Genomic DNA, 22,244 nt, shown 5'->3' with positions numbered 1-22,244 from the left:
TGGTGTCATTGGGAGGGAGTTTCATTTGTTTTCATTGACAAGTACCTTGTATGGTAGTGCCCCCAAAACGGGGAAAAGACACATTTGCTATGCCATTTGTTCATGAGTACTGGCATTTTGCCAGTATTTTTACTAGATCCATTGTGAAAAAAACTTAATGGAAATAATGAATAGCTAAAACAGCGACTGTAACTGTACTGTGGCTCCCTTTAAAAATTGGCACTTCGAAGAACAAATATTGAGAGATTGTGCAGGGTCATTGAATCTACACCACATCCAGAAGAGGGGCCTTTCCTACTCTGTGGATCTCAGTTCTTCTTCTTTCCCATCTTGGTTCCTGATCCTACCCTCACCTGTTGGTTGACTTTCATGTGCCCTTTGGGCCCAGCACTTACTCTTGCCACTTATTTGACTCTTCTGCCCCTCTACTTCATTAAGATTCTCATTCACTATGGGTCTGACCCAGTGGAAGTCTTTCTGTTGGCTTCCTAGGAATGAGTCAAGTACTATTTGCTGAGATTTGAATCTCTTTTGTCGTCATGCATGTTCCGAAGGATGCAAGCAATGTTGCAGTGCAATTAAGAGCTTTTTTGCTGTTCTATCACAAGAGACTCTAGTAGAGGCGGTTAGGATGGCTGCTTGTACAGGTCTTTTCCAGCCTGTCTTCTGAATGAGGAGCCTGGCCCCCATAGAAGTAGCTGGAACTGATGAAGAAAGCTAGCCAACACAAGATGACATGCCTTGTTTGTATAGACCACCCACAAGTGTTTCATGACCAGAGTTTAAGAACCAGTCCATCCCCTGTGCAGGCCCTTGCTGGGAGCTTCCTCTGTAGTCTGTTTTCTAGTGTTTTCTTCTGGTTTGTTTTAAATGTCACAAGCAACATGGCTTCCATCCCTTCCATGGAGACTAGTCAACAATTTAACAGATTTCAGTTAGGAAGAGTTTTCTAAAACTATTTTATTCCAGCTATATTTTTTTCTTTTCCTAATTTAATTCTGTTAGTTCTAGTTTGGGCTTGAAGTGAGCCACTCCAGAAAAGTGGCAGAGTAGGGAGGCAAACAGACAACCACGAGGGTCAGTGGGAGGTATGGAGGCATAACTGCCACCAAAGACAGGGAAATAGGGAGTGTGGTTAGTGGGGTATGAATAGACTTACTCTTTTGTTCCCACTTTCACTTCTGGTTAAATACTTCTTTATTTTTGAGTTGTTTTAACTAGGTTTACAGGTATGGGACCTGATTATTCGCTTGTAATGTTACTTAAGAATAACTCCAGTAAATGGGGGAACATTGGTGTAAAACTGGTGCAAGTGAGGAGAGTCATTGGTATTTGCATAATTAAGAACCTATTGGTGTTTCCATCATACATGTTTTTGAGGTTTAAATGGGTTTACCTGTGAAAACTCACTTTGAGATGAAGTACTTGCTGAATGGATTAGAGAAAATGTGGGTGAGGTGATATCTTTTATTGGATCAACTTCTGTTGGTGAGAGGATGGTGGTGTCTCTCACCAACAGAAGTGAGTCCGTTAAAAGATATTACCTCACCCGCCTTGTGTGTCTAATATCCTGGGGCCAATACAGTTACAACAATATTGCATGCTATATGTATTATCAGGGGAATTTTTCTAATTACTACCTTCTGTGTGTTTGAGGAAGGTGGTTTCTGTTAATTTTGTGTTCTGGTAAAAACAAACTGTTACTTTTTAAAATACTTTTTCCCCATAACTGTTAATTTGGGGCTCTCATTTAGGAACATAGCAGTTGCCGGAGTGGATCACACCACTAGTTCATCTTATCCAGCATCCTGTCTCAGACAGTGGCCAGAACCATATGTTTCAGAGGAAGAAACCCTATAGCAGGCAGTTATGGAATAATCTTCCCCCAGAGAAAGCTGCTTCGTAAGCCTCTGTAGTTAAGATGTTGCCTTATGTTGCAACGTTTGAGGATTTATATCCTTTCCAAAGTTCTTGTTTATTTTTAAAATACTTATTATAACCCTGGGTATTCTAACATATGTTATAAAAGTTTACTCCTTAATGGAATCTTGCTAAACACTTGTTCTAAATCAGAGGTTCTCAAATTGGGGGTTGGGACCCGTCAGGGGGTTATGAGGTTACTATGTGGGGGGTTGTGAGCTGTCAGTCTCTGCCTCAAACCCTGCTTTACCTCCAGCATTTATAATGGTGTTAAATATATAAAAAAAAGTATTTTTAATGTATAAGGGGGGTTGCACTTAGAGGCTTGCTATGTGAAAGGGTCACCAGTACGAAAGTTTGAGAATCACTGTTCTAAATGATATCTTGTGCCAGTGAGTTCCATAGTCAAATTGTGCACCGTTTCCTTTTATCAGTATGTCACCTTTCACTTTCATTGGATGTCCCTGTGTTCTTGTACTGTGAGAGACTGAATAAAAGTTCCTGATCTATCTTTATTAGATTGTTCATTATTTGTAAACCTTGATCAGGTCTCCCCTCTAAGTTACAATCTCAGCCTTTTCAATGTCCTATGCAAACCTTGGAGTTACTTGAGTATAGATACTGCAGGAGTAAGTTGTAGTCTGTATTGAATTCTTAAATTAAAATGGGTGAGGAACAGATTTTAGGAAAAGTTGCTGTTGAACAGGACTTTGCAATTAAGTGGACCTTGAAATTAATGGGCTACTAAGGCAAGACTTTTAGTGTGTTTTTAAGTAGTACTGGAGGCATTCACAACAATTAGCTATTTTTTAAATAGTTTCCAATAAAATACAAAATAATAAATAGATGAAAACACAGGAAAGAGAAATAACATACCAGGTGATATCTTAGATCTGAATTGACAAAAATAAATCATAACTATAATAATTAAGTCTGATCTTTATTGTATCGATGATGCCACTAGCAAGGTACACTGCAGTGTACAGAGAAAGGATGAGCTAATTCAGTGTTTTCAGGAAGCTCATTAAAATGGCAGTTTGTGAGTGTATGTTAATTGTGTACATAATTAACTCTTGAAGAGATTCCTCACTAGTTTTACTAGAGCCTTATGTTTTAGTCTTTCTGGTTCTGTTTTAAAAAAAAAAAAAAAAAAAAAAGTTTTATTCTTATCACAAACATCACATGACTCAACACTCAGCCAATATGGAAAGGCCATGTTTCACTACATTAAGTGTTCCGTATTCTTTCAGTCCTTTGTATGTTCTTGAAAGCTGTTCCTCTTCTGATACTGATTTTTCTTTTACACCATATTTTTCCATGAATACAGTAAAAGTGCACTCTGAGGGCTACCATGAATAGGTAACTTTTTAGAATTAAACTCTCCCCCCATCCCTCACTCTAAAAGATAGTAGCAGTTCACCTAGAATAACTCAAAAATTTGGTTGTAAAGAATTTAATATTGATTTGAATCTCAGACACTTTCTCTAGATTATTCCTTGTAAATAGGAAACATTGAGCAATTAATTATTTAAGAATACTTATAAGATTTAGATGTTTTGGATTTATAGTGCATAGATTTATTTTTGTATGTGTCTTTATTAGTGATTGATATTCAATTGCATTTTTCAGGGGAATAAAAACAGCGGTGTTGATATTACAAAATGACAAAACATCCACCGAATAGAAGAGGGATCAACTTTGAGGTGGGAGCCCAGTTGGAAGCCCGTGACAGATTAAAAAACTGGTATTTTTTTTTAAAACTTAATACTATATTAACTATCACAAAAAGTTTCTTAGAATGTTACAAACACTTGGTGATATTATAGTTTTATTCTTATCACAAATGTTCATGGAATCCTGTTCACTGGTTTATGGAAAATTAGTTTATTCATTTGTTTTTAACAGGCTTATCTATGTACAATATACAAATTATATAGCAACTGTTTCAAAGTTGAGAGTCTTTTTAGCCCAAAATATCCAAGACAGAACCTCACCTTGCTCCCATCCAGCAGTATTTATGCTTCAGATAGTTTATAAGACCTGCTGTCTTTTACTGATTTCTAAAGGTGGCCAAATAGTGGATTGAGGGGCTGAAAATAGGACTATTCTCCTGTAGTGGGTGCCCTAGGTTGGGAATGTTGTTCTTTTGCCTGCCCTCTGGAGTTGAACTATGAGGAAGAATATTTGTTGACTATAAATTCTGTGATGGAGCAAAAAGAGAGAGTGTATATTTTGGAGTCATAGGAAGCTAGTTTACAGCCCAGGTGTTATCTATTGGGCCTGCTCAGTAAGCGGGAGTGCAAACAGAATGCAGCCTATCTGAAGCATCTGAGTGATCTTCAAGAGTAGTTCCAGATACCCGTAGAGAGCCCTATGCTAGTGAAATCTGGAGATAAGCATGGAGAGATCCATGTCAGAGAAGAGCCATCTGAAGATAGCATGAAATGCCTTTTATCATCGCTGTCATCTAGGAATCTAAGAATAGCATGTGGGTCCAATATTGCCTCTGAAATTGAAAATCACTGGAACCAGAGATTTACCTCCTGAATGCAAAGATCAGTCATTATTCACCAGTGACTATATTTTTCCTTCTGGCTGCCTGCATCAACTCCATGTTATATGGATCGAGCCTGGCTTTCCTCCAAGAAGCAATCTTAGTTTGGCACAGGTAATCAAGGTTACTGTTTTAATAACAGAGATAGTACTCAGCTCTTTGCCTCTGTCAGCCTACAGATGGTATTGCAGTCCAAACATCTGTGCATCTCCCTCATAAGTCTTACTGCTTCTGAGTTGTCAGCAGGACAACAACAAATTGAATTTTCCCCTGAGGCCCCTTTAAGAGGATGAAGTGCTCATTGTCGCACTTTACAGCACTTGTCCTAAAACAGGCTGTTAGATCTGAAATGCCTCAAACATCGTTAGTTAGAAAACAGAGAGGAAATAAAAAACATCAGATCTTAAATCCTTCTTGGCTGAGTTTGAGGTATGAAAGAATATAGGTTGCCATGATAGTTTTACAGCTGCAAATATTTAAGAGTATTTGCATCATATCTTAAAATCTTAGCTTTTGCTCAGATTAGGAGGACTGTTTTGATTATGATTCTGTCCTGAATTTTTGTGCATCTGTGGTTTTCCTCTCTCTGGATTTTTCTTCACTAGAAAAATTTGGCATGCTGACACTATTTAATTCCCAAGTCTGCCTTGTGTACATGAAGTACTCCCAAGATATATACTCCATTACAGCTACTATTGGGTTTATATTTTATTTAAGCCTTTGTGGTCCTCCACCGTGGCAGTCTTCAGCATTCCAAAAATACTCCTGAGAACATAAGAACGGTATAATAGGTCAAACCAATGGTGCATCTAGCTCAGTACCTTATCCTCTGACAGTGCCAGATACTTCAGAGGGAATGAACAGGACAATTACTGTATCAAGTGATCCATCTCCTGTCCATCCAGTCCCAGCTTCTGGCAGTCAGGTTTAGGGACACTTAGAAAATGGGGTTGCATCTCCGGCCATCTTGGCTGATAGCCACTGGTGGACCCATCCTCCATGAACTTCTCATTTTTTGTGAACCCAGTTATACTTTTGACCTTCACAACATCCCTGGCAATGAAATCCGCAGATTGACTATGCATTGTGTGAAGAAGTACTTTCTTATGTAAGTGTTTAAACCTACTGCCTATTAATTTCATTGAGTGAACCCTAGTTGTCCTGCCCCCAAAAGGGATGAAAAGAAGTACTGTGTCCCAGCCAAAGGATTTGAGTACCTATATACCCACCCATCTCTGGGCTTGCTGGTAGTCTCTGTGGCCAACAAGGAGGACAAGCAAAGGCACACCAGTTCCAACTCCCAAAAATAAAGAGGCCAAATAATGGGACCTTTTCGTGAGGAAAACTTATTTGACAGCCAGCAGTTCCGGGTGGTGAACCGCCAGGCTCTCTTTCGTCGGTAAAATTTTAACTTATGGGACTCCCTCTGTAAGTTCAAGGAGCCCTAGATTGGGCCCAGTAATTCAGCAGAGGAAGGTACCACGACAGCAGAGGTGCTCTCTCCAAATGGCGTGGGACGCAGTGGACTTGGCGGCTAGGGTGGTCACATCGACATGGTCATGTGGCGCAGCTCCTGGCTTCAGATCACTGGCCTGTCCCAAGAAATGCAGACCTTAATCCAGGACCTCTGATTTGATGGGAATGGATTCTTAGGCTGCATGGGTTGAAGGACACTTATGCCACCCTTCGCTTGCTGGGTATGCATATACCATAGTCTGCAAGGAGGCAGTTCCAGCTGCCCCCAGTGCCAAGACTTTGGCAAACTTGACCAGGAGTCTGCAAGGAGAAGGTATTAGAGACACGAGCTTTAGTCTTCAGTTGCGACCACACCCAGCATTTCTGCCCAAGGTCATTTCCCAGTTTCATACTGGCCAGGGCATATGTTTACCTGCCTTTTTTTCAAAGCCTCATATGTCAGATGAAGAATGCAGGCTGCACTCTCTGGATGTCAGAAGGGTGCTGGCCTTCCACATAGACGGGACAAGGCCGTTCCGTAAGTCGCCAAAGCTGTTCGTTGCGGTGGCAGACAGAATGAAGGTTCGCCCAGTGTCTCCTCAAAGGATTTCATCCTGGATCAGTGCCTGTCTCTGCTGCTGCTGTGAGCTGGCAAATATGCCTCTGCTGGGAATCCATTATGGCACATTGACCAGGGCACAGGCGTCATTAGCGGCCTTACTGTTGCAGATTCCAATCCAAGAGATCTGTAGAGCCGATGCCTGGTCTTCTGTCCACACGTTTGCATCTCATTTATGCACTTACTCAGCAAGCTCAGGATGACACTGGCTGTGGCAGAGCAGTGCTGCAAGCTGCACAACCGTGAACTCCAAGCATACCTTCATGGACACTGCTTGTGAGTCACCTAGAATGGAATCGACACGAGCACTTGAAGAAAAGCGGTTACCCACCTTTTTGTAACTGTTGCCCTTAGAGCTGTGTTGCTCATGTTCGTTCCATTACCTGCCCTCCTGCCCCTCTCTCTACTGGCAAGAAGGAACTGGGAGGGCATAGGGCTGGCGGTGCCTGATATACCGATGCATGAGCATGGCACTTAAGGAGGTGCCACAACTGACCCTGTGGATACTGCTAAGGCAAAAATCTCTGACAACTGCACTTGTGGGCGCGAACACACCTAGAATGGAATGAACATGAGCAACACATCTCAAAGAACAAGAGTTACGAAAAGGTGGGTAACTATTTTTGTGTGATGGAGTAAATATTTCTGTATTCACCGTCTCCACGATTCATGATTTTATAGACATCTATCATGTCTCCTCTAAGTTGTCTCTTTTCCAAGATACAGTCCCAGTTTCCTCATATGGAAGCTGTACCATACCCCAATCACTTTTTTTGCCCTTTTCTGTACTTTTTCCAGTTCTAATATATCTATTTTGAGATATGGGAACCAGAACTGCATGCAGTTTTCAAAATGTGGGCATACCATTGGTTTATATTTTGATTTTTTTTTTTTTGTTTTATCTATCCTTTTCCTATTGGTTCCTAATATTGTTAGCTTTTTTTGACTGATGTTGCACATTGAGCAGATGTTTGCAGAGAACTATAAGAACATAACGGCCATCCTGGGTCAGACCAAAGGTTCATCTATCCTGTCTTCTGATAATGGCGAATGCCAGGTGCCCCAGAGGGAATGAACAGAACAGCTAATCATCATGTGATCCCTTCCCTGTTGCCCATTCCCAGCTTCTGGCAAAAACTATTAAAGGTTTTCTGAAAGTCCAAGTACAATATATGGACTGGATCACCCTAGTTTGTGTGCTTGTTGCCTCTATCAAAGAATTCTAATAGATCGGTGAGGCACAATTAGACATAAATGTACTAATGCCTCTTGGATTTGTACATTGTTACCCCCACCCTGCACATCAACCCAAGTCCACATTAAAAATTAAAATGGTCAGGAAATGTAAGTGCATTTCCAACAGCAGCATAACATACATCCACCACAAAATATATTAAACTTGTTAACTTTTCTGTGCAGATCATAGTGTCTTCTGCAAAAGTTGCAGATGCTTAGCATCAGTAAAGATTAGGCTTTGAGATTTTTTTCTATATAATTACTCTTTCCTCCTAAGCTGTGTATTTATTTTTAACAAAATTACCAGCATTCAAATGAAGGATTTAGGAGGTAGTTTCTTTTCTATTGCATACAGATACAGTAACTTCATTAGTATTTCACAAGCTTTTGCATTGTACATGTACGATTTTGACTGTTTTATGTAGAAGTGTAACTGTTTTGTAATTTGTATTAATTTGAGCTATCCTTCAGGGCCTTAATAATTTTAAAATATTACTTTTGCTGAGAACTGGATGTACTTGCAATTAGATTTGAATAAAGTATCCCTAGAGTACATGCTTTGTGTGTGTGTTTTGTAGTACCTTGTAGTCAGTTATGGCAGATTCATAATACTGTTAAATTTCTTTTAATAAATGAGAATTTGCCTAGAGAATTTTCATTTCTGTGATACTGATTAGAAAGTTTTCAGATTTCTAATTGGACAAATACAGGTAAGTTGAACACTGTTTTTTTTTCTTTTCTGCATAAAACAACAAAAATCTGTGATTCAGAGGCAAAAGTATTTGTGTTAATCTGTAAGTGTATTTAGAGTAAGATGTATTAATGAAACACCCACTTATAATACTATAGCTATTGATAGAGTTAATGTACACTTTCACTTAAATGCTTACAGATGCTACAATTTATGTTCATTTTGTAGCATGTTTTATTGCATTATTATTTCAATTGACTATCATGATTGTCCTCTTCTATATAGAATAGTACACCTTACCACAGGATGCTGTGTAACCATCTAAAGTTGTAGTGAAAAAATTGTTTGACATTCGAATGTAGTATTTGAGAAGTATGTGGTCATGTAATTTAAGACTGTTATAATGCATGTGCACAAGGAGCAGAGTAAAGGTTGTGTTGTGTCATCTTGAAATTTGTGATGTTTATAGCTTTGCTTGCCTAATCATGCAACCACAATGTTCTCTAAATGTAGCTCAGTAGACTAAATTTCTTTTAGTTTGTTTTAAAAAAAATAAAAGTTAAGGTGTTCAATGTGCAATTCATTTATCTGTGTATCTGTCTTCAGCTAGCCTTTTCTGGGCAGCACTCTGGTTCTGCCATGTGCAGGAAATAGGTGAGCTTATGTTTAATGGATGATATTGGTGTGCCTGCCTCTTCAAAATGTCTGACCTTTGTTGCTACGAGTATTGGTACCAAATGGGGGGGAAAGCACCAAACAAGGCCACCCCTTTCTCCAAGCAAAGGCAGATGACTTATGTATGTTGTAGTTATAGACACTGGTTTATTACACACTGTCACCAACTATTTGATAAAATTAACTCTGTACCAAAAGTTTCTAAGAGCTAGTTGATGCTACTGAAACACTTTTGGCACCCATCAGATATAGTTCATGTGTCGGCTGGATGATTATACCAGGCTGATGCAAGTCACACCTTCTCTGCAGAACTTCACCTTCTCACATACCTTAGAGATAAAAGGAGAGGAAGTGGTGCACCAGGAAGCTGCCATCTGTCTTGATGTCGTGCAGCAATGCGAGTTTCCCCTGGAAAACAATGAGCAGAGAGCCTTAAAGAGAGGAAAGAGATGAGGGGGGATTTGAAAGAAGCCTTCAGTTACCTGAGTGGGGGGTCCAAAGAGGATGGAACCAGGCTGTTCTCAGTGGGAGCAGATGGCAGAACAAGGAATAATGATCTCAAGTAGCAGTGGGGGAGGTCTAGATTGCATATTAGGAAACACTATTTCACTAGGAGGGTGGTGATGCACTAGCATGGTTTATCAAGCAAGATGGTGGAATCTCCATCCTTAGAGGTTCTTAAGGCCTGCCTGACAAAGCCCTGGCTGGGATGATTTAGTTGGGGTTGGTCCTTCTTTGAGCAGGGGGTTGGACTAGATGACTTCCTGAGGTCCCTTCCAGCCCTAATCTTCTATGATTCTCAGTTGGTAGGAAGGTCTCTTGTGTGTATCTGGACATGACAGATGAAGGGATTCATTTTCCAGTTCTTGTCAGAGGTCATTCCACCTTTCATGAGTCCTGCTTGATTGAAAAGGAGGATGGTAGGTAAAATATAAATTTGATGATGTTCGTGTTGACTTTGAAGTCTGTATTTAAGAGTCTTCAGGCTGAGCAAGATAGAACATCTTTATTCTTGGGTGGTGGGGGTAGGAGTAATTGTGTATCTCTAGAGTACAAATCTTTTATCAATGTCTGTTGTGGTCTTCTGCCAAACAGGTCATAGTGCTTGAGATACCTTATAGATTTGAGAGGGCGCTATGCAGGCTGAGGGATCTAGCTGTTGGCAGATTTTTAGTTTGGGTTTCAGTAAATATTCCATGGATGCTTCCTATAAGGGAGAGATCCTGGAGCACTGGGCCTAGCACATGAGCTGAGGCCTGAACCAGAGGCTGTGAACCAAAGTTAGGCCATGTATTAAAGTAGATGTTCGCAAGTTCACTGTCCGACGTGTAACATTGGCAAAAGTAATGCTAGTGTTGCTAAAACATAGGCACTTCTAAGAAGTAACAGATACTGAGTATATGTAAGAACACACTCCAAAAAATAGCCCAAGGACATCCTGACTGAACACCAAATAAGAGGATGTTTTGCCTGAGACACCTGGAGCATGATATAAAGGGAGTAACACTCAAATGTCATGAAACACATAAGGTGATAGGTAAGTTGTTTGTTTCAGTCTATAAATGTTGAGGTACCTTACTGTAACCTTTTGTGTGGCCTATGGGACAGCAGAGCTCCTGCGGACTGAGCTTGTTGCCACAGGGCATCTGACTGAGTGCCTTTGTTGCCAAACTTATGGTCTTTCTGGGTAGTACTGTCGAGGTTTGCTGAACCAACTATCAGTGCTAGGCTGGGACAGCAGATGGAGAGAGTGCTCACGCACCTAACTGACCACACTTCCTAAGCGAACATCTCTCTGTATTTGAGAAAATTGTAGAAGGTGAATGTCCCAAAGTGTTATGTAACATTGTGACCTCCATTTTTTTTCTGCTGTGTATAGCAGCTTGTAAAAAAGTTTCCAATAATTTGAAGATATCTTGTGGCTCTTCTTTGTGTAGATGCAGATGTGAATTCCACTTAGATGTTTGTGCGTGCCGGAACCTTTTCCCTAGCCGTACCCGTAAAGGTTCAGCACTTGCACCTCATGGCTTTGGCCCCTCCCCTGGCTATATGAGTGGGTGACAGCCCTGACTTCCCTCAGTTCCTTATCATCCATGGCGATGAGAGTTGGAGTTGTGTGTGGTTGTAGTCTCTCAAACTCTCATTTAGTCATAGCCTAGTTTATTGTTGTTGTGTATATAGTCAGTTACTTAGTGTTAGTGGGTAGTTAGTGTTCTCTGGTGCTGCCAGTATTCAAACGCTCCCAAACAGTGACTCTCACCCAGGGTGCCTGGGTTGTCTCATCAAGGCCCACCTTAAGGAATACTGTTCACTTTTTAAATTTGTTTAAAAAGCGGAATCAGGTGGCGCTGGACCTTTGCCTCAAGCAGCACCTGTTTGAACAAGCCATACGGGCCGTATCTGGTACAGGGGCCCCTTGGGCTCAGAGAGCACTCCCACCTCTTGTTCTGGGACAGGTGCCTCACCAAAGAGACAGAGGAGCCATTCCTTGTTAGCACCAAAGAGGACGTCTCATAAGACTGGGATTCTCCAGGTGACTGCTTCGCCTGGAAAAGTGCAGACCGGCACAGGCCCAGTTCTGGTGTGTGGGATGACACAGGTACCGCTGATCTTCCTCGTTACCAAGAGGGAAGGGCAGAAACCTCATACCGTTGACTCTAGTTCTGGCCTCCAGGTGTCCGAGTGTGGTACTGACAAGGGAATTACCAGTACCAATGGTGTCCATGTTGTTGGCATGCTAGGCAGCTGCAGACCTTTGCCTTTTGGTCCCAACCTCACCGTTGGTCCAGGACTTTCCCAAGGCTATGCTGCCTATGACCCCTCCAATGGAGGAAGCCGCTAACCCTTTGTGTCTGTCGGTGGTGCATCTGGATGCTTCTCTTCTGTGTTGGGGATGGAGCCAGTACTGGAATCAGTGCAGGGAACCTTGGCCTGGGACTCTTGTTGGCCTGCTGCATTCCACACCTCAAGGTGGCTCCCAGTCATCCCCCCCCCCCCCCCCCGCCCCACACGTACACACATTGCCACCTTCAGGTGCTCCAGTACAGATGTTTGTTCCAGGACCGCCCTCTGCCTGTGGCCCTGGCATGCTCATACTACCTTCATTGAGAGCACTGATTCCCGCCTCTTTCTGTGCAACAGGTGAATCAGACTGCCTATTGGCTCTTTCAGGCATCACTCTGCTTATGTTGCCAAGATCGTGTGGCTCTGATTCAAAAATGGAGTTGTCATCATTCCACTGTGCATCACCTAATGAAATCTGGGGCCAACTAGTGAAGCAGTGTGGATTTCAGGGTTGATGTATGCCCTGTGGCTGAGACGGAGGTCCCTGGCCTAGTCTCTATTGGTCACCAATGTCCTATTCCAGTGGTTCTCAACCTATTTACCATTGTGGGCTGCATCCAATACTACCTGTATGGTACTGAGGATGTCACATGGGCCACATCTGTGTGCTGATTTTTCCGCGGGTTGAGAACCACTGCCCTACTCCAGTTAGTGGCCTTGGACTCAGTGGGATGCTTCTCATTCACAGAGATCCTGCTTAAAGCTGAAGTCATCCTCCAGGTTGACAGTGATGGATCTGAATCAGACTTAGGCCAGGCCATCGTTGGTCGTGCTCCCTGCAGAACTGCTATTGTCCTCCTTCTGGGTATGTCTTCCTGGGAACGAGAGCCGGTTTTGGGTCAGCCAAGATCTTCGTCCTTGTTGCTGGACAGTGCCATATTGCTGAGTTCATCCTCTTCTTCTATCCTGGAGGACATCCAAGGCGTACCAGTAGACCCATCCCTGGGCATCCAGGCAGAGGTCCTCCAAGAGAACACACACAAACTGGTGCACATTTTACAGCCTGCCGTGTCCTGGAGAGTGGGCCTCCTGATCAATGAGGCACTCCTTGAGTTGATGAGAGCCCTATGGAGTACACAGGCCTTGGTGGTGAAATAGTTGAAGTGCTGCTTTGGTCCTATGCAGAGATGTCAGGGGTTCTGTTCCCATCTGGCCTAGAACTCCCTGGTAGTAATGATGGTAAATGACAGGGCCTGGCAGAGTAGGTTCATGTCTACCGCCAAGGATAGACACTCCAACCGGTTGGATGTTCTGACCAGGAAGGTCTATACCTCATTGTCCCTGCAGATGAGTATTGCTAACAGATAGAGGCCCTACTGAATTCACGGTCCATTTTGGTCAATTTCATGGACATAGGATTTTAAAAATCATAAAATTAATGACTTTAACTATTTAAATCTGAAATTTCATGGTGTTGCAATTTTAGGGGTCCTGATCCAAAAAGGAATTTGGGGGTGGGTGGGGTTGCAGTACTGCTACCCTTATTTCTGTGCTGCTGCCTGAGAGCTGGGTAGATGGAGAGTGGGGGCTACTGGCTGGGGGCCCAGCTCTGAATGCAGAGTCACTGCCAGCAGCAGCATAGAAGTAAGGATGGCTTGAAATGGGATTGCCACTCTTCTGTGCTGCTGCCTGCAGAGCTGGGCCCTCAGTCAGCAGCTGCCACTCTCTGGCCACCCAGCTCTGAAGGCAGAAGCACAGAATCATGACATGGTATGGTATTGCCACCCTTACTTTGGTGCTGCTGCTGATGGGGCACTGCCTTTAGTGCTGGGTGCCTGGCCAAGAGTCGCTGCTCTCTGGCTGCCCAGCTCTGAGTGCAGAGCAGAAGTAAGCGTGGCAATACTACAACTGCCCTAAAATAACCTTGTGACCCCTTGCAACTCCCTTTTGAGTTAGGGCCCCCAATTTGAGAAACGCCGGTCTCCTCTGTGAAATCTATATAGTATATGGTAAAAACACGCAACACCAGATTTCACGGGATGAGGCTAAATTTTACGGTCTATGATGCATTTTTCATGGCCATGAATTTGGGAGAGCCGTACTAATGAAGAGACTTTACAGGTCAAGTATGACTGCCTAAATTGGTCAGTTATGGCTAGATTTGAGGAGCTGTTATGTGAGGAGTTTGAGGTGTTTGCTGCAGAGGGCTGCTTGTCCTAGAAAGTCACTGCAGTCTATCCTTGAGGTTGTGGATACCGTGGTCCGGGTCATGGCCTTGGCACTAGCCATGAGGAGGGCTTCCTGGTTGCAAAACTTCGGGGTTGCCCTAGATGTTCAGTAAGCCGTAAAGGACTTGCCGTTGATCGCTGAGTCTTGTTATCAGACAAGATGGGTGACACCTTGCATTCCTTCAGGGATTCCAGGGCTACCTTGAGGTCCTTGGATGTGTACATGCCGTCCATGCAAATATGCCACTATGGGGTGCAGCAGCAATATCACTCAGTCTTCCTTTGTGCAACGTTGTCCCCCAAAAAATGGACTATCCTATAAAAACGGATAGGTTCTAAAAAGAGGAAGCAGTCAGGTGCATGCTTTGGGCAGTCCTCAGTCTCTCCCTTGGCATAGGCCATGTGCTCATTTTTTACTCCTTTGTCCAAAGCACTGATTCAGTTATTTCTCCATCCTCCCATCCCTTTGGCCCCCTCTTACAATGCTTGGGATTCAGTTACCTCCAACAGCTGGGCCCTAGACACTGTAAGATCAGACTACGCTATCTAGTTCCTCTTCATGCCCCCTTTCCTCCTCCTTTCCCTGTCCTCCTTCAGGGATCTCTCTCACAAGACACTGCTTGTTAAGCAGGTTAGCTCTTTGAAGTTGGGAGCAGTGGAGAAACACTTGGGCCGTGTTTTTTATTCCCAGTACTGCCTGATACCATAATCCAAGGACGGAATGAGACCTATTGTTGACCTTCGTGGCCTCAACAACTTAATCAAAGTACATGAGATTCTGTATTGGCTATCCTCCTCGTGCTGTCTCAGAATGACTGGTTCGCTGCTCTGGACCTTCAGGACACGTGCTTTCATGTGGCCATTCTGCCAAGCCACAAGAAATTTCTGTGTTTTGTGATAGGAGAACACCACTTTCAGTATACTGTCCTCTCGTTTGGCTTCTCTTCTGCCCTGCTCCCCCGGCCCCGCCCCCCTCCCCGGAGTCTTTCCAAATGCATGGCGGTGGTCATGGCATATCTCAAGTGGAAGGGTATTCACATCTTCCTGTACCTCACTGACTGGTTACTGAAGAGTGGCTCCAGAGAGGAGGATCTCGCCCACTTGACACCACATTGTGTGTTTGCTTGATAATCTGGGACTCATTTCAAACACCATGTTACCTGTGTTTTCCCCTTAGCTGCACTCTTCCCCAGAAGAACAGCACCTCCATACTCTGGATGTCAGGAGATGTCAAACTTTTTATCTAGACAGGAAAACAACTGTTTTGTGTTTCACCTTGCCTGTTCATGTCATGTGGACTGCATGAAGGGGCAAGCCAAGTAGTTCTTGCCCAGACCATCTCTAGATGGATAATATCCTGTATCAGGACTGTGTATGAAAGCACTTTGGCTGTTCCTCCTCACAAGAGCGCAGGTGACATGGAAAGCATTCCTCAGTGACGTTTCCTTACTGGACATTTGCCGGGTGGCCATATGGTCATCCATAAGTACATTTACGGACCATTATGCGATTACTGAATCTTGCAGAGCGGCCGTGGGCCTTAGGAGGGCTGTCCTGTGATCCTTATTTCAGTGGACTCTGAACGCCGCCTCCAGATTGGGATACTGCTTGTCAGTCATCTAAGTGGAACGCACATCTGCATCTACTTGAAGAAGAAATGGTTACTTATTGTAACTGGTTCTTCAAGATGTGATGCAGATGTATATTCCACAATCCAAGCTCCTTCCCTTCTCAGTTGGAATCTCCTCTCATGGGTTTTTAATGTGATGGAACTGACACATTACCTTTATATCAGTGCACATAACAAAATTCATGTGGTGGGGGTGGGGCCTAGGGGTTTGAAGTGTGGGAGGAGGCTCAGGGCTGGGGAAGAGGGTTGGGGGGGCGGGGATATGAGGGCTCCAGCTGGGGGTGCAGGCTCTGGGATGGGGCTCAGGATGAGAGGTTTGGAGTGCAGAAGGGTGCTCCGGGCCTGCAGCAGGAAGAGAGGACTCCCCACAGCCCTCTTTCCCCACAGCAGGACTTGGACTGTTGGGGAAGAGGTGCCTCTTCCTGCCGTGGCAGCTGCACGGCTGGGGCCACAGGATAGGTGCCCCTCGCCCGGCCCCTGCAGGTCTAGCCGGGGCTAGGTTCACGGTGGGCTGCCCTGTGACAGGGGCCACGGCTGGGGTAGGTACTCCATGGCCGTGGCTGGGTCCGGGCTGCTGCATAGTTGGGGCCGGGGAAGGGGTGGATTACAGGGAATTTAGGGTGGCACCACCTCATATAGCCAAGGGAGGGGCCACAGCCACAAGGCGTGAGCACTGCTCCTCTATGGGTACTGTTAGGGAAATATCTCTGTTTCCAGTGCACACCTAAGTGTGTCGTCTTCATACCTCAAAGAACCACAGTGACAGTGAGTAACCGTTTCTTTTTTAAATTGGTTAAGGGGAAAACCAAGATGATGGTGTGATAGTAGCAGATATTTCTTACTTTGATACTGTATGCTAGAGTTTTATATTTTCTTCTTATGTGTAGGCTGTTTGATTCTGTGCATAAAGAATTCTGTCATGGAGAACAAGAAGTTGTTCTGATCATAATAGGGTTTTCATTAAAAGGTTTGTATTTTTAGGGTCTGGTATATGTTTTTTTCTCGCAAGGATGAGTTTCTTTTCTTCCAATATAATTTGTTGGAAGAAGTATACTTATATTTTCCTCCCCATTGAGGCATAGCTGATGCAGATGCCCCGGTAGCTTTTTTGCCCTGGATTTGAGGGGTTCGTATACCCCAGAATGTGATCAAGCTAATTGCAACCATATTATGTGCATTCAGCCACCCTGAAGTAATGAAATAGAACACCACATAGTTAAGGGTTAATTTGGAGACAGGCTTTCAGAAGCATGGTCAAAACTAGCTACAGTTTCTGCTAATCAAAATTGGAGGAGGGGATAGACTGGTAAACAACTAAGTCTGAAAACCTTGGTAGCTGGGAAACCTTGAGTTTAGACGCCTCTGATATTAAAAGTATACTCAAGCTTAGAAAAGTGGTGATATAGTAGGTGTCATTATGACCTATGTGTTTTGCAGAAGTTAATTATAAAAGATTAGCTACTAGAGCATACTTTGGAGCAGTCCTCTGAAGCTATCCTGAGAGATGTTTTTCCCGATACCCTTTCTCCCCAGTGAGTAAGGAACGGCCCACTGCGAACCTGCTGTTAATTACTCAGTAGCATTCCAGATGTTAAGAAAATATCTGGGATGTTCTAAACTTATTCCTTATGCTTTTGTGTATGCTTAAATGTAGGGCTGTCGATTAATCAGAGTTAACTCGCGCGATTAAGTTGTTTTAACTGCACTGTTAAACAATAGAATCCCAATTGAAATTTTAATAAATATTTTGGATGTTTTTCTACATTTTCATATATTGTGCTGTAATTAAAATCAAAGTGTATATTTTTTTATTACAAACATATGCACTGTAAAAATAAGAGAGTGTATGGGGTGAATTGAAAAATACAAGTACTGTAGTGCAATCCCTTTGTCATGAAAGTGCAACTTACAAATGTAGATTTTTTTGTTGTTGTTGCATAACTGTACTCAAAAAGAAAACAATGTAAAATTTGAGAGCCTACAAGTCCACTCAGTCCTACTTCTTGTTCGGCCAATTGCTAAGATAAAAAACAAATTTGTTTACATTTACAGGAGATAATGCTGCCCTTTTCTTATTTACAGTGTCACCAGAAAGTGAGAGCAGACATTTGCGTGGCACTTTTGTAGCCGGCTTGGAAGGTATTTACATACCAGATACGCTAAACGTTCATATGCCCCTTCATGCTATGGCTGCCATTCCAGAGGACATGCTTCAGTGCTGATGATGCTCATTTAAAAAAAAAAATGCATTAATTAAATTTGTGACTGAACTCCTTGGGGGAGAACTGTATGTCCCCTGCTCTGTTTTACCTGTATTCTGCCATATATTTCATGTTATAGCAGTCTTGGATGATGACCCAGCACATACTGTTCATTTTAAGAATACTTTTACTGCAGATTTGACAAAACACAAACAAGGTACTCGTGAGATTTCTAAAGATAGCTACAGCACTCAACCCAAGGTTTACAAATCTTCCAAAATCTGAAAGGGGATGAGGAGTGGAGCATGATTTCAGAAGTCTTCAAAGAGCAACACTCTGATGCGGAAACTACAGAACCTGAACCACCAAACAATAAAATCAACCTTCTGCTGGTGGCATCTGCCTCAGATCATGAAAACAAATGTGCGTCGGTCCTCACTGCTTTGGATTGTTATCAAGCAGAACCTGTCATCAGAATGGAGGCATGTCCTTTGGAATGGTGGTTGAAGCATGAAGGGACATATGAATCTTTAGCGCATCTGGCACGTAATATCTTGCAATGCCAGTCAGTGCCATGAGAACGCTTGTTCTCGCTTTCAGGTGACATTGTAAACAAGAAACAGACATTATTATCTCCCTCAAATGTAAACAAACTTGTTTTTCTGAGCGATTGGTTAAACAAGAACTAGGACTGAGTGGACTTGCCAGCACTTAAAAATTTACATTGTTTTATTTCTTAATGCAGGTTTTTGTATATAATTCTACATTTGTAAGTTCAGCTTTTGTGATAAAGAGATTGCACTGCAGTACTTAAGTGAATTGAAAAATATTATTTCTTTAGTTTTTTACAGTGCAAATACTTGTAATCAAAAATATAGTGAGCGCTGTACATTTGTGTTCTGTGTTGTAATTGAAATCAATATATTTGAAAATGTAGAAAATATCCACAAATATTTAAATAAATACTATTCTGTTATTAACAATGCGATTAATCATGCGATTAATTTTTTAAATCGCTTGATAGCCCTACTTATATCTAATAAACTGCAGGTTTAGACAAGAGCATGCTTACTTGCATTACTCCTTGATCAGACAGAATTGCTGAGTTCCTGTTGATTTATACTTTAGAGCTACTGGAGTGAAATAGTTAAGTTGCCACTGTTGGGGTTCTGAAAACCTTGGGTAACAGCTTTGAATGCTTCCGAAACTGTAATTTGGTCTTGGAGAGATTTAAAACTTGAGTATCTTTTTAACTATGTCAGTGAGGTTTAGCCTTTAAAGTTGTTGGTACATATCCAAAATCTCAACCTTGAGGCTGTGTTCTCTTGGCACTGGCATGTGGCCAAATATAGTTATTGGATAGAAAGGGTATTGTGGCAATTAGGGGGGACCAGTTTGAGAAATTTACGTAATTTATCCTTGGGAAAAACAGGAGTAGTCTATATATCCATGCGGTTCCTGTCTGCACGTATGTCAGGCTGTTAAATGGTAGTTGCAGTGAGAGGTCTGCCTAAAGTTAATGTGTTGCTGATAAGTCCTTGATAGGTTCAGTCACTACTAATAATTGTTGGGTGGTCCCACTTGCAATCCAGTATTTCTTCTATCTTATGAAATAGATCTGTCAATTGATGAGGAATTGTATACTGAACCCAGAATGATACTTCACCATTTATGAGGCTGTCATTGTGGGAAATTAGAGGTATGAGAGAGGTGCAAGTTGAGTGAAGTTGGATTTAAACAATGCATAAACGTTAATGAGAACATAAAGCAATTTATAATGAAATGATTTGGATAATGATAGACTGGTTATCATGACACCAATGCTGGGCAAAGTAGTGGAACTGCTGGTTTCAAACTTTATCCATAAAAATTATTGTAATTGAAAATAGGTTCTTGTCAAAGTACAATATCAGATTGGTTGGCAAGAGTACAAGTTTGAATGGTATAAGGGTAACTTGTGTAATATATTTTTCTGTTAGATAATTGATTTATTACTTCCTTAGGCAATTCATGTAATAAATAATGAAGTTGTGGAATCTTCATCATTGGGGATTTTTAAGAGCAGGTTGGACAAACACCTGACAGGGATGGTCTAGATAATTTATTCCTGCCTTGAGTGCAGGGGACTGGGCTAGATGACCTCTCGAGGTCCGTTCGTGTTCTGATTCTAATATAATATCCTGATTTTTTTAAAAAATGTACAAAATCAATATCTCTATTAAATGAACTAAATTCTAATTGATTCTCAAAGCTTGTTTGTTGAAGGTTTGAGTAAGGTGCATCTAGTTGGATATACCAGAGAGATTACCTCTATCTCAGTGCTATTCAGTATTGATCAGTAACCTGAAAGGAAATATGAAATTATTGCCTAATTAACCAGCAGATGACACAAATCGGTGGATTGGTAAACAATGATGACAGGTCGTAGATACTGAGCGATCTGGATCACTTGGTAAGCAATGCACAATCAGATATGTATTTTATTACAGTTAACAGACTGTATACTTACAAATGTAGATATTGCCTTGCTAGACCAGATGCATGATCCAGTTTAGTCCAGTATGCTGTCTCTGAGTACTAGACCTATTGATTGAAGAGGCATCCCAAAATTGTGTTTGTCTTGCTACCTTTGTTGGAAAGACAGTGAGATAAAACATAGTGAGATTCTTATTTGGATAGAAGAGATGTTTCATTTTACTGTTTGTAGAAGCTATACATAAAGCAAATAACACAAAAATAGAGAAACTATGGGAAAAGGCTGTTCGCGTATCTTCAGGTCTTGGTACCAGTACATACTGATTCATTCATAGATTCATAGACTCTAGGACTGGAAGGGACCTCAAGAGGTTATCAAGTCCAGTCCCCTGCACTCATGGCAGGACCAAATACTGTCTACACCATCCCTGATAGACATTTATCTAACCTACTCTTAAATATCTCCAGAGATGGAGATTCCACAACCTCCCTAGGCAATTTATTCCAGTGTTTAACCACCCTGACGGTTAGGAACTTTTCCTCGTCCACCTAAATCTCCTTGCTTGTAGTTAAGCCCATTGCTTCTTGTTATCATTAGAGACTAAGGTGAACAAGTCTCCCTCCTCCTGAGAACACCCTTTTAGATACCTGAAAACTGCATCATGTCCCCTCTCAGTCTCTCTTTCAAACTAAACAAACCCAATTCTTTCAGCCTTCTCATAGGTCTTGTTCTCAAGACCTTAAATCATTTTTGTTGCCTTCTCTGGACCCCTCCAATTTCTCCCCATCTTTCTTGAAATGCAGTGCCCAGAACTGGACACAATACTCCAGTTGAGGCCTAACCAGACGCAGAGTAGAGCAGAAAGAATGATTTCTCGTGTCTTGCTCACAACACATGTAATCGCACCCAGAATCACGTTTTTTTTTTTTTTGTTTTTTTTTTTTGTTTTTTTGTAACAGCATCACACTGTTGACTCATGTTACTTGTGGTCCACTATAACCCTAGATTGCTTTTCGCGTACTGCTTCCTAGACAGTTTCTTCCCATTCTGTATGTGTGAAACTGATTGTTCCTTCCTAAGTGGAGCACTTTGCATTTGTCTTTATTAAACTTCATCTGGTTACCTCAGAACCATTTCCCAATGTGTCCAGATCATTTGGAATTATGACCCTGTCCTCACAAGCAGTTGCAATCCCCTCAGTTTGGTATCATTAAACTTAATAAGCGTACTTTCTATGCCAACATCTACGTTGTGATGAAGATATTGACAGAGCCTGTCCCAAAACAGAGGCCCTGCCGAAACCCACATTGTAGTACACCTGCCAGCTAGGATTGGAAAATAAAACACCGAAATGGTTATCCAGCCAGTTATGCACCCACCTTTATAGTAGCCTCATCTAAGTTGTAATTGCCTAAGTATTCGAAAGATGTCATGCGGCATTCGAGATCAAATACCTTACTAAAGTTAGATATCCACATCCACGCTTCTCCCTTATCCACAAGACTCGTATATCCCACAGAGAAAGCTATCAGATTGGTTGACACGATTTGTTCTTTAACAAATCTCATGCTGGCTACCCTGTCACCTTACCACCTCCAAGTGTTTTCAGATGATTCCTTAATTACTCCTACGTTCTTCCCTGGCACAAGGTTAAACTAATGTTGTAGTTTCCTGGTGTTTTTTTCCCTTTTTACTAGAGGCACTATATTTGCCCTTTTCCAGTCTTCTGGAATCTCTCTCCGTCTCCCATGATTTCTAAAGAATAATAGCTAGAG

The 22,244-nt window shown here is 42.2% G+C and overlaps 1 protein-coding gene across 8 annotated transcripts in view; it reads left to right on the top strand.

The window, feature by feature from the left end:
• The window catches only part of PHF20 (PHD finger protein 20), a 177,579-nt gene that overhangs the window by 25,954 nt on the left and 129,381 nt on the right, over positions 1-22,244 (top strand). For all 8 annotated transcript variants that reach the window (XM_032789249.2, XM_032789252.2, XM_032789255.2 and 5 more), the window contains one exon: positions 3,550-3,664. In XM_032789249.2, the coding sequence (XP_032645140.1) occupies positions 3,582-3,664 (83 nt within the window). In that variant the 5' untranslated portion in view covers positions 3,550-3,581. The remainder of the gene's footprint in view (positions 1-3,549; positions 3,665-22,244) is intronic.

The sequence above is a fragment of the Chelonoidis abingdonii genome, chromosome 14 (genome assembly GCF_003597395.2).
Source record: "Chelonoidis abingdonii isolate Lonesome George chromosome 14, CheloAbing_2.0, whole genome shotgun sequence".
NCBI lineage: Eukaryota > Metazoa > Chordata > Testudines > Testudinidae > Chelonoidis > Chelonoidis abingdonii.
This window is presented reverse-complemented; position numbering and strand designations above follow the sequence as displayed.